The sequence below is a fragment of the Capra hircus genome, chromosome 19 (assembly GCF_001704415.2).
Source record: "Capra hircus breed San Clemente chromosome 19, ASM170441v1, whole genome shotgun sequence".
Lineage (NCBI taxonomy): Eukaryota > Metazoa > Chordata > Mammalia > Artiodactyla > Bovidae > Capra > Capra hircus.
Window position 1 is genome coordinate 60,572,920 of NC_030826.1, and position 12,683 is coordinate 60,585,602.

The 12,683-nt window shown below is 47.6% G+C and overlaps 1 protein-coding gene across 3 annotated transcripts in view; it reads left to right on the top strand.

Annotated features, from left to right (window-relative positions):
• Positions 3,578 to 12,683, top strand: part of ABCA10 (ATP binding cassette subfamily A member 10) — a 51,488-nt gene continuing 42,382 nt past the window's right edge. For all 3 annotated transcript variants that reach the window (XM_018063917.1, XM_018063918.1, XM_018063919.1), the window contains exons 1-5: positions 3,578 to 3,756; positions 5,636 to 5,737; positions 8,368 to 8,575; positions 10,940 to 11,104; positions 11,435 to 11,538. In XM_018063917.1, the coding sequence (XP_017919406.1) occupies positions 5,642 to 5,737; positions 8,368 to 8,575; positions 10,940 to 11,104; positions 11,435 to 11,538 (573 nt within the window). In that variant the 5' untranslated portion in view covers positions 3,578 to 3,756; positions 5,636 to 5,641. The remainder of the gene's footprint in view (positions 3,757 to 5,635; positions 5,738 to 8,367; positions 8,576 to 10,939; positions 11,105 to 11,434; positions 11,539 to 12,683) is intronic.

Consider the following 12,683-nt stretch of genomic DNA (forward strand, 5'->3'; position numbering starts at 1 on the left):
CAGTGTAGGCAGATTCTTTACCTCTGAGCCACCAGGGAAGCAGTAACTAATTAGAAAATGTGGTGTTTTTTTTTTTTTAAAAAGATCCTATCATGTTAGTAATGGAAAGTCTACACTATGTACCAATACATCTTGCAAAAGACAGGGAATAATTTTAGGGTAAATTATATGCATTTTATTGAGAGACATAAAAGTGACCTCAAAACAGTTTCATCATATTAGGAGAGGGCACATTTAATATGATAAAGAAGTAAATTCTCCTAAAATTCAGTTATAAATGCAAACATCAGCTTTTGGTAGCAGGGTGGTTCATCAGGAGGAGATGACCGCTGGTTGACCCCAAACCTGGATCCAGCTATCGCAGGGGCCGTGGCCCTCGCCGCCCTGGAAGGTTCTCTGCCCCTGCCCTCCGCCCCCAGAGTCCCACCCTTCCCCGGGGAGCCGTTCCCAGGGCGCGGCCTCCAGGGGGGCTGTTGTGTCTGCGCAGCCCGTCGGGACTGACATGTGACCAAACCCGGTTGAGGCGTCTACGTGAACTCAGGAGATGCTCTTGAGCGCCCCAGGCCCTGGACCCGCCTGGTGCGTGAGCCCCCGCTTCGCGAACCTTCCGTGTCCCATCCCTGGGAGGTGGGGAGTGGGCTGCCTCCTTCCTGCGCCCGGATTCGGGTTCGGCCCGCTTGGTTCCATGCCGGGACTCGGGAGGTATGAACAAGCACTGACTGCGTGGCCACGCGGCTCTCGCTCCACTGCGCCTGGCAGAAACTGCGGGGTTTTTTACAAACTAAGGTCGGTGCGACAGCGCCGCGGCCCCGGGGCCTCCGCCCCCGCGTCCCTGCCCCGCACCTGCCGGTTCTCGAATGTTCCAGGCGGTTAGCGAGGCTTTAGCCATGAAGTGACCTGTGGGTCTCCGGCTTGAGTTTGGGGCGGGGCGCGGCGCTTTCCAGGGGACCTCGGGTGCACTCCAGAGCAAAGGTGCAGACCAGCGCTCAGGGCCGGAGAGAGGAGGCAGGGGAGACCAGAAGGAGGCCCCGAGAGGCAGCCTCCTGCGTGGGCCTGTCCCCTGGTGCTGCTGGGGGGCCAGCATGGAGGGCCCCAGACACGGTCAAGCAGTCGCGTCCAGCTCTTCCAGCCTCTGGACTGCTGGGTCCCTCTGTCCGCGGGATTTCCGAGGCAGGAATGCAGGAGTGGGTTACCTGTTCCAGAGGCCCTTCCCCACCCAGGGACCCCACCTGCCTCTCTTCCCTCTCCCGCCGTGACCGCGGGCTCTTGACCACCACTCGTGGCACCTGGGAAGCCCAGGGGCGTATATTGCAGAAACCTGTAACCTCAAAAGACGCATGCACCCTGCGTTCATTACGGCTGTGTTTACAGTGCTCGTCACAGTGGTAATCATCAAGAGCCGGAAAACCCGAACCGCCATCAACAAATCGCTGAGGAAGACGTGAAACATGCCTGTATCTATACACGTGTGTGTGACGGGGTTGGGGGGAGATATTACTCAGCCATAAAAGAGAATGAAATATTGCCATTTGCAGTAACATAGATGAACCCGGAGATAATTATACTTGGTGAAGTAAGTCAGAGAAAGACAAATATTACATGATGTCCCTTGTATGTGGAATCTGAAAAATGATTCCCATGAATCCATATACAAAACAGAGACACTCACAGAGATAGAAAACAAACCTGTGTGTATCAAATAGGAGCGAGAACGAGGGAGGGATAAGTCAGGAGTGTGGGGTAAACGGATGCACACCACTGTATGTAAAATAAATAACAGCAGCAACCTACTGTATAGCTTAGGAACTCGAGTCAATGTCTTGTAATAACCTATAAGGTAAAAGAATCTTAGAAAATAGAGATAATCGAATCCCATTGTTGTATCCCTGAAACTAGCATGATATTGTGAATCAACTATATTTCAATTTTAAAAAGAAATATAGATCTATAAGTGGGGTGATGAGGGCTGGGTTGACATCGTGCAGCGCAGTTACCCAGAAACCCTGGTCTGGCGGATTTCAGAATTGTGACCCCATAGTACAGCTGCACTGTTATCAAGGCACAGAAGCTGGACCAGAAAGAGTCGGAGCCTCTTACAGATGTCACCTGTCCGAGGCAAGCACCTATTCGTGACAGTTAGAAATGCAGGTCTCAAAACACCTAACCCTGTAACCGCTTCACTGCATCACATTGGAGACTACAGTCCTTAAAGTTATGGAGATGGGTGCGTTACCCTTTCAGTGTAGGTTACTGAGAAAGCATGTGTCTATTATGATACGATTTTAAGTTGTTTTTCCCATCCATTAAAATAAATATTGTCATCCATGCCTGGGATTGGAACCAGGTTAAATATTTGTTGTTTTCTAGTTCATGGACTTGTACTTCCAGCAAAGAACGAGTGGGGAAACAAGAGGAGTGTGGCTAACGACAGGAGGGGGTGCAATGAAAGTCAAATAAAATGTTTATTTCCATATTCTTTTTTTTTTTTTTTAATGTCGTTTGACTGTGCCAGATGTTAGTTGGGGCATGCAGGACCTAGTTCCCTGAGCAGGGATTGACTCCAGGCCTCCTGCGCTGGGAGTGTGGAATCTCAGCCACTGGACCACCAGGCAAGTCCTTATTTCCATAACCTTAATGAAAATGGAAACTGCTCCAGTATTCTGAGTGCCCCACCCTCTCTCTGTCCTTCACTTTCCTGAGTGGTTACTGTGTACACATCCCCAAGAAATGTGCTGATTACAGTTAAAATTGTGAAAGATGGGTTTATTTACAATTCTGAGAATGTCCAGTATTTTTGCAGCTTAAAAAAATAACCATTCTGCCCATCTAGTCTAAATTATTTGAATTTACTAGGTTTTATTTGAACATCTGCAAATAATGTCACCTTTGAGTCTCCTGTTTCTAACCTGAGAAATGTGTAAAAATATCCTACCCACCGCACAGGTTTGCTTTGAGTGTAAATTAAATAATTCATTGTAAACCCTTAGCATACTTTTTAGCAGCTTCCCAGGGGACGCAGTGGTAAAGAATCCACCTGTCAGTGCAGGAGACCTAGGAGATAAGCGTTCAGTCCCTGGGTCAGGAAGATCCCCTGAAGGAGGAAATGGCAACCCACTCCACTCTTCTTGCCTGGAGAGTCCCATGGACAGAGGAGCCTGGTGGGCTACACAGTCTGTGGGGTCGAAAAGAGTCAGACAGAACCAAGCGCGCTTGCATAAGCACGCATACTTCCTGGCTCATAGGAGCCAGGCAGCAGCAAACACCACTTAGCTGCCTGCCGTGCAGGAAAGTCTTTGCTCACATTTTTCCTGTATAAGTTCCTCTCGTTTCTGAGATCATTCTCACGGCCTCCGTTCAACTTCCCTTCTTTTAAATCTGTTCCCTTCTGTGCTGGCTCTCAAAGTTTTAATAATTCAGAGCTAATAGAGACTTACTCAGGCCTGGGTTTTTAAAAATCCCTTTTGGAATCTGATTGCTGTTTTGCCTGTGCCAGAAAGATAGAGCAATAGCAAGCGCACGTGACAGCCTTGGGCACGGTCTGCGGCTGCAGCCTCCCTGTGGCACAGTTGGACGGGAGGAAAGACCCAAGCAGAGAATGCGTCTGGCAGGCGCTTTCCACACAGACCACGGCCTGTTTGCAGAAGCCAGACTGAATGAAGACAGCTTTAAGGAAAGCTCTTGAAGGATTCTTTAAACCCTCCTGGACAGAAAGAAACCAGGGCATCAAAGGTGCCCTTCACTCTTGCTTTCCTGACAGTAAGTTGAGTTTGTTTTTACCTTTCATTCCGCATAAGGTAATGAGGTACAAAGGGCAGAGTCAATGGCAAGCGTCTTGATTGACATGGTTAAAATTATTATATAGTTGTGATATTTCTAAATTATTCTGTTTTATGTGGTGGACCTGATGAGGAGTTTCATTTTCTCAACGCAGTCAAATGGTGTTGTAGCGTGATAGTAAAGTGCAAGGCAGATCCAGAAGCGTGTGTAAAGGGTGTTCTCTTTCTGTGTCGGGGCTGCGCTTGTCTGGTTGGCCATTTGAGACCCTGCAGAGTTTTGTTTCTTGGGACTGGGCACGAACAGGACAAGTTGCTTCTCCTCGTGGTTTTTTCTATGTTCTTTTCATGAAGATGAATGTTTTCCCTTAGAAACTTTCTCAAGTTAGAATTTAGAGATTATTTTGGCATGTGGTAGCTTTACCTTTTCCTTTCATCAAGAAAAGGAAACTCAGCAAGTTCTATAAATACTGCAGTTTGTATGTAGCATCAGCATTTATTCGAGTGCATGCAAGTCACCAGAACTGTGATACCAAATGATCATCTCTGGCATTTTAAACTGAAAACAGAGGAGACCCCTCTGACACGCGTGGCGGTCTACACGCAGCAGCAGCGAGTCGCACTCACTAGCCCAGGCTCTTGGTTTCCAGCTGTGTGTCCGACAGACTTAAGTCCTAAAGGGGGACCCGTGAGTTTCAAGAGTAGAAATGTGCCCTGGGTCCCTGAGAAGGCCTGTGCAGTGATTCCCCTTGGTTTCCTCTGTGTGTGAGTCGTGTCCGACTCTGTGTGACCCCACGGACTGCAGCCCACCAGGCTCCTCTGCCACGGGATTCTCCAGGCAAGGACACTGGAGTGGGTTGCCCTTTTCTCCTCTAGGGGATTATTCCCCACCTGGGGACTGTCTTCTGCGTTTGCAGGCAGATTCTTTACCACTCGCTCAATCAGTCGGTTCAGTCGCTCAGTCGTGTCTGACTCTTTGTGGCCCCAGGGACCCTGCAGCACGCCAGGCCTCCCTGTCCATCTCCAGCTCCCAGAGTTTACTCAGACTCATGTCCATCGAGTCGGTGATGCTGTCCAACCGTCTCATCCTCTGTGTTTACCACTAGATGTCATCACATCAGCCTCCAAAAGCGTGCCTTTCAAAGTGCAGATCTCCAGTGGACAGAAAACCGGAGGAGGTTTTATTCCCGTTATGCATTTTTAAAAAGTACTAAGTCAAAGGCAAATGTGTTTTGGATTCTAAACTTTATTGTTGTTCAGTCACTAAATCATGTCCGACTCTCTGCGACCCCACGGACTATAGCACACCAGGCTTCCCTGTCCTTCACCATCTCCCAGAGTTTACTCAAACTCATGTCCACTGAGTCGGTGATTCCGTCCAACCATCTCATCCTCTGTCGCCCCCTTCTCCTCCTGCCTTCAATCTTTCCCAGCATCAGGGTCTTAATGTTGCTAACGTCTTATTCTCTGATTTAATTTATTTTTACTGGAGTACACTTGATTTACAATGTTGTGTTAGTTATTTGCTTTAGATTGTTGCAAAGTCAGGATGTGGCAGGAAAATTTGCTTTTGGGACAAAAAGGAAAAGAGCTCCCACACCACAGCCCTTACCTTGTTCATAACCATCGAGCCTTCAGAGAAAGGTCAGCTGGCAGGACATTTTATATTCGTTACCACTTTATAATCTTTAAAAAAACTGCATGTGTGTTAACAGTAATGTCAAATGAGGCATTCAGCCAGGGCTCCTGGGACTGTGTGTTCAGGAGCTTTGTTTTAACTGTTTGTTTGGGGTTTTTTTGTCCTTTCTCTTGACTGGCTATTGCTCTGTAGTATTGATTTTGCCTTCTCTGTTGATGAACAGGACAAAATGATTAAAAAAGAGAGGAGCGTGTGTCAACAGACTCGGGCCCTTCTGCACAAGAATTTTCTTAGAAAATGGAGAATGAAAAAAGAGAGCGTGTTGGTATGGTTCACAATATATATCTTTCCATATTTAGTGAATGAAAATCCGTCATTTCACATTATGCCATTTTTATTGCCTTTTTATGTTCACAAATTCTATGGGCTGGTCGATTTGGAGTTCCCAAGGTAATGCTTTGCAAATGTTGCAAATAGGATAATATTTATAGCAAAAGACGCAGGCTCATATGTTTGCTCCTAAAAAGCAAAGTAGATAACTTTTTACTGAACATAACTAGCCATTCACCAAGTAAATAATCCACTTGAAACTTGTGGAATTATCCTGATTTACCCCAGGCCAACTTTAGCGTAAGAAAAAAGGTTGGGTGTGGGTGGCGGAGGGGAGCAAAATGAAGTAGATTTTAAACAGGTGAACCATCGCACTCTACTGGGGACCTTTTGACAAGATTCTGTGAATTGTTTTTGTTTCATTACGAAGTCCTGTCTGACTCTCTGCAACCCGGTGGCCTGTAGCCCGCCAGGCTCCTCTGTCCATGGGTTTCTCCAGGCAAGGAGACTGGGATGGGCTCCTACGGCCTCCTGCAGGGGATCTTCCCGACCCGGGGATCTAATGGGTCTCCTGCCTCCCCTGCGCTGGCAGGGCAAACTCTTCACCACTGAGCCACAGGGAGGCCCTTGTTAATTCATGGGACTGGGGAAATGGCTTCTGAGCAAAAATTTGGGAACTCTGGGGGATTTCTTTTGAAGATTATGCTTTTGCAAACTTGGAGTAGTTTCAGGGAGCCGGGTCCCTGCTTGTCAGCGTCTTCGCCCTCTATTCAGTCTCTAGGTCAAGGCCATTGAGGTGAGGATCTTGGCTTATGTTCTCAAGAAACACACCTGGAGCTGCCGTGGCTACACAGAAGCTATGTTCCGCTGAAAAATAGCAGTTCTTTTTTTTTTCTGTTTTTTAATTTTTTATTTTTTATTGAAGTACACGGTCATCCTTAGCTCTTGAGGCATTCAGTTCTAATATTTTAGTTGCTGTATTGATAAAGGGTAACCTTTACAGTGATCGTCCAAGTCAATTTTTAAAAAGCTTACGGAATGTTTAAGACCTCAAGCTGAGGATGAATGGCCCGGAGAACTCACTTCCTGTCCAGTTCACCTACAGCCCAGGTGTGACACCTGTTAGCATCTGCTGGTGTGGCTGCCTCTCTTCATCTCCCGCAGCTCCTCTCTTAGCACATATGACTTGACCGCTGAAGGCTTCCGCTAGCATCCACGAAAATCAAGGACAGTCTCCTTCGTAACCGCTAATGCGCTTCACAGAGTTCACGGCAATTGCGTGTAGTCATCTAATTCCATGTCAAAATTCAATTTCCTAAAATTCCTCTAAAATATCTTTTCAAACGTTTTTTTTGACTGTGCGGCCTCTGGGATCAAAGTGGGACCTAGCGCCTGGCCCCTGAGAAGATGCACGTGGCCTCAGCCACTGAGCCCCGGAGAGCTCCCTGGAATGTCTCTTAACGTTGGTTTGCTCAAACCAGGGAGCCGGTCACTGTCCTCCGGCTGAACGCCCGTGCTCTGCGTTCGCCTGGAGCTGCTTCAGGCTGTCGTTTAACTCATTTCTTTGCCGTCTACATTCCTTTTCTGATTTTTTAACTTTTTTAATTAAAAACCTTTCATTCAAGCATAGTTGATTTACAATAAGGGCTTCCGTGGTGTCTCAATGGTAAAGAATTCGCCTGCAACGCAGGAGACATGGGTTCAATCCCTGGGTTGGGGAGAGCCCCTAGAGAGGGGAATGGCACCCCACTCCAGTATTCTTGCCTGGAGAATCCCCATGGACAGGGGAGCCTGGCGGGCTACAGTCCATGGGGTTGCAAAGAGTCAGACATGGCTGATTTACAGCCGTCTGCATTTCTTGTAAACAGTATTTACATTAAAAAATAGATTTTTAATTTTGGGTTAAACCCTTTGACAAAAGTATCTCTTATGGAATGATGTGTATTTCTATTTTATCCATATGAGAGTGAATAATCAGGAGTATATGAGGGGTGCTATGATTCTAGGTTAAGATTAATGGACATACTTGGTGTTATCTCAAAGCTATATTTGGAGATAAATCCATCCCATATTTGCTATATACCTCAAAACTTTTTTGGACATTAAAAGGTTTTCTTAAAATTGGTGTATAGTTTCTGTACAATATTACATGTTATTACAGGGGTCCAGTGGAGTGATCCACAACTGTAATATTCCACTTGAGATAAAATATTTGCCATATTCCCCGTGTTGTACAATCTATCCTCGTGGCTTCTTTTATTTCTAATTTGTTTCCGTTTGAAGGGTAGTTGCCTCACAGCGTCGTGTGCGTTTCTGCCACACGTTAACATTAATCGGCCGTAGGTTCACACGTGTCCCCTCCCGCCTGAGCCTGCCTCCCCCCTCCCGCCCCTCCCGCCCCCTCGGGTGTCACAGGGCCCCGGGCTGAGCTCCCTGGGTCAGGCTGTCTGCCGAGTGAAATGGTGGTCTGCCTAACAGCCGGCTGGTAACTGAGAAAGCGAGGACGTGGGCGAGTGAAGTGAAGCCGAGCTCGGTGGCAGTGCCTCCGTCCTCAGCGTGCTCGCCTGCCCCTCCCTGTCTGAGAGCCCGTGGCGACGGGGCCCCTTTCTCTTCCGTGCGCTGCAGGAGTGGACCATGGTGCTCTTCCCGGGGCTCGCTCTCTGCCTCTTTGCAGAGCTCTTCAGAGCTACTCATTTCCTGGAACAGCCGCCTCAGGTCTTGGGACGTGTGGATGAGTTTAACGACTCCGACCCGGTGCTGGTGGCCTACACCCCGGTCACTAACGTGACCCAGAGCATCATGGATAAGGTGGCTGCAGCTGACTTCATGAAAGGTGCGTTGTTCAGCAGCCCACGCTTCATTATTATGCAACCTGTTCGCATTTAATTTGAAGTCTGTTTTGCAAGTTGAGTTTATTTACCCAGCCTGTGAGTCAGTGATTTTCAACTGGGGCAGGATCCTCATTTCACACGGGGTGGAGGGCTTGGTGTGAAGCTCCAAGTACGGGTAGGTCTCAAAGGAACATAGATTTTGTTGTTCTTGGTTCAGACACTGCCATGTCTGACTCTGTCACCTCATGAACTGTAGCACACCAGGCTCCTCTGTCCTTCACCATCTCCCAGACCTTGCTCAAACTTATGTCCATTGAGTTGGTGATGCCATCCAACCATCTCATCCTCTGTCGCCCCCCTTCTCCTCCCGCCTTCAATCTTTCCCAGCATCAGGATCTTTTCCAGTGAGTCAGTTCTTCACATCAGGTGGCCAAAGTATTGGAGCTTCAGCTTCAGCATCAGTCCTTCCCATGAATATTCAGAGTTGACTACCTTTTGGATTGACTGGTTTGATCTCCTTGCTATCCAAAGGACTCTCAAGAGTCTTCTCCAACACCACAGTTCAAAAGCATCAATTATTTGGTGCTCAGCCTTCTTTATGGTCCAGCTCTCACATCTGTACATGACTACTGGAAAAACCATAGCTTTGACTAGACGGACCTTTGTTGGCAAAGTAACATCTCTTTTAATATGGTAAACTCATTCATTATAAATGTTGTATGAGCTTAATTCTTAAGATAGTATCCTTGACTCCAAAGAGCCTGGGTGGGTTCTAACTTTACCTCTGATTTTGTACCCTGATTTTTTGTGTGCTGTTTATTACTTTTGGCATACTATTTTCATATGATAGAAATCTACTTATAATCTTGGCAGAGAAAAACCCCACCAAATTCTGAAGCATTTTTACTGGTTATTTAAAATATTTTTAATTTTAAAATTATTTTAATTGCCAAAGTAACAGCCAGCCTAAGACAAGTTAAGCAGAACAAACTTGTCTGAAGCAAACAATGAAAGCTTTTGCGTTCATTCAAGCCACCATTTCCTCCTCTAAAAATTTGTGTGTATCTTTCTAGGATAATATGTACACACACACACACACACACACACACACACGGTCACATATGTAGGCATGTGTGCACATAGGTGCACAAATTCAGTTTTTCGTTACTTCAATGGGGATTATGATTATGCTAAATTATTGGGAACTACTTTGCTTATAGAGGAACCAGGGTTCCAAGTTGCTCAGCTAAGATTTTAATAAGCGGCAGCGGAGATGTGTCCAGGCAGCCTTAACTCTAGGCTCTTTGCCCTCAGCTAGCATTCTGAGATTTAAAGATGCTAAGGTGAAAGAAACAGACGCTTTTTCCCCTCAGTGAGCTCAATAGTTTGATTTACCCTAACCAAGGCCCTGCTCTGGATAACTGAGGACCAGGTGCTGTTTTGTTTTTGCTCCAGATTCAAGTCCTAGAGGGTAGTCTGAGCAACAGCGCTGTGGAGGCACACAGCCTCCGTGCCATAACGTTAGGGAAGTGAATCCTCCGAAGAAGAAATGGGCCCAGAAGTCGATGCTCCCAGACATCCCTAAAGCCCGCAGCAAGGCAGGACAGCTCTTGCTTGGGAAACCACAGACGAAGGAGCCTGGGGGTTACTGTCTGTGGGGTCTCAAAGAGTCAGATACAGCTGAGCAGACACACACAACTGCTCTTTCAAAACCAATGTAGTTGACCCTTGAACCTCTGCGGGGCTAGAGGAACCTCCTCTTCAGGAAGCTAAAGACCCGAGTAATTCCTTGTTGGCCCCTGTATCTGTGTTTCCTCAGCATCTGAGCTCCCTCCATTCAGGGTTCTGCAACCTCACATTCCACCAGTGCCTGGGCAGTGCAGTAATGCAGCATTTGCTTCTGGGAAAAATGCATGTTTGAGGGGTCCCGTGCAGCCCAAACCTCTGCGTTCAGAGTCAGTGGCATATTGTTCCCATCTTCTCGGGTATTTACACTGAGCCTTAAACAACAGGAAAGACTTTCAGCCCTTAACTTAGAGGCAGCTGCTTGGTGATGCCATGATATACAGCACCAGCGGGTTACCCCGGTGGCTCAGACAAAGATGCGGGAGACCTGGGTTGGGAAGATGCCCTGGAGGAGGGCGTGGCCACCCTCTCCAGTATCCTTGCCTGGAGAACCCCATGGACAGAGGAGCCTGGTGGGCTGCAGTCCATGGGGTCACAAAGAGTCGGAGGTGACTAACGCGGCTTAGCACACAGGCACCCATGGGACCGATAACTAGATGGAAACCTAAGCGATTGCTGTTGGTCTTGTGTCCTCTAGTAATAAAGTTCATCTAATCAGTCGTATTTCTCACACCTGGCAGGAAGAACAATCCTTGGGATCCCTAATGAGGACGCCATGGACAGAGTGCGCCCAAGGAACGACTCTGAGATGGTGGGAATTGTGTTCAACGACACTTTCTCATACCGGCTGAAGTTCAGCTGGGGACACAGGGTCCCGGTCGTGAGAGAGCACTTCGAGTACTCGGGTAAGCCACTGAGAACTGACTGCAGTCTTTGCTGCTTCGTCCCATCCCCTATGGGCAATGCCTGACGGAATCGTTAATAAAGTCAAGGAGCAGTGTGCTGTTCACTTCTGACCTTCAGGATGTCTTCCTTACAGGAGGGGTCTCACTCTTTTGCCAGCTATTTAATGCTGTGCTCCTTTGTTGCGATTTTGCTTTAAAAATGCTCTGGATTTTGTCGCCATGGACTTTGAGCGGACACTCAGATAGTTCGCTTTAGAACCGGGGTTACTGTTTTCATTCCGTTCATTGATTTCCATTGCGTAATGATGTGCCTGTCTTTCTTCTTTGAAGACCACTGTTGGGCTCTCCGTGATGAAGCTTTCTGTCTTTTGTCAATATACTGGCAAAAAGGGTTTGTGGCTTTTCAAACTGCGATCAATGCTGCAATTATAGAAGTAAGTAAGTGCCCCGCCTCCAAGACCTGTTTGAAGTCTGTACTTCTGCCCCGCGTTTCTTGCCTGCCTCCTCCTCCTCCATCCTGCCCTCTCAGGAGAGGCTGCTCCGTTGCCTTCTCCGAGCAGAGAAGCTGTCGGCGCACAGCCTCCTGCTTCCCAGCACAGCGATGCGGAACCGCCCTCTCCCGCTGCCCGGTCCTTCGGCGCCGCCTCAGCGCCAGGGCTGGAGGCGCGATCCTTGCGCACAGTATCCGGAGCGTGGCGCGATGGGCGTTCCGTCCACGACCTCTTTCTTCAGCTTCCCCTTTTCAACAGCATTCTTCTCGTCAGTACTTAACAACGATCAGTTTCTTTCCTTCCTATCAAGACCTTCTCGCATTCACGGTTGCTCCTGAAACAAACACCCTCTTTCCCCTGAACATCTTTATTTCTTGAAACCATTGGCTTCCTTTGAGCTCAACTCAGCGCAATAAAATTTCTATTCCCACCATGCCACCAAAATGATTTTTCTGAGGTCAGTAACAAGGCTCACGTCGTTAACACGTGACGCTTTCCTTCCTGTCTTCCTTGGTCTTTTAGCTAAATATCACAGCACTCACCCGGCTCTCCACTTTCCCAGCAGTTCTCCGTCTTCTTGCAGTCTTATCCGTGGTCACACTCCCACCTCTTTCAATCTGTGGTTCTACAAGGTCCTATTCAAGGCAATTTTCTCCATACTTTCTCCACACGCTGCCATCCTTTACCGTAAATTTATTTACAGTTTACATGCTGATAACTGTAAGAACCCTGCTTTAATTGTTGACCAGTGAACTCGTCCTTTAAAGGACCAGAGAGCAAGTCTGCGGTCTGGGGGCCAAACAGTTTCTGTTGCAAATACTCAACTTTCCATTTTTAATGTGGAAGCACTCATAAACCAGTGTGCTGACTGCATTGCAGTGAAACCGTTCACAAACACAGGTGATGGGCAAGGCCTGCTCCACTGTAGTCCTGAGGAGCTGACTACTTGATGCCCCATAAGCAATTCAGATTGGTATGTTCCAACCTGCATGTGGGTGTTTTTCTCTAAACGTGACCCAGTCTTTAAAAAAGTTTCTCCATCTCATGCACGCGTGCTCAGTCAAGTCCAACTCTTTGAGACCCGTGGA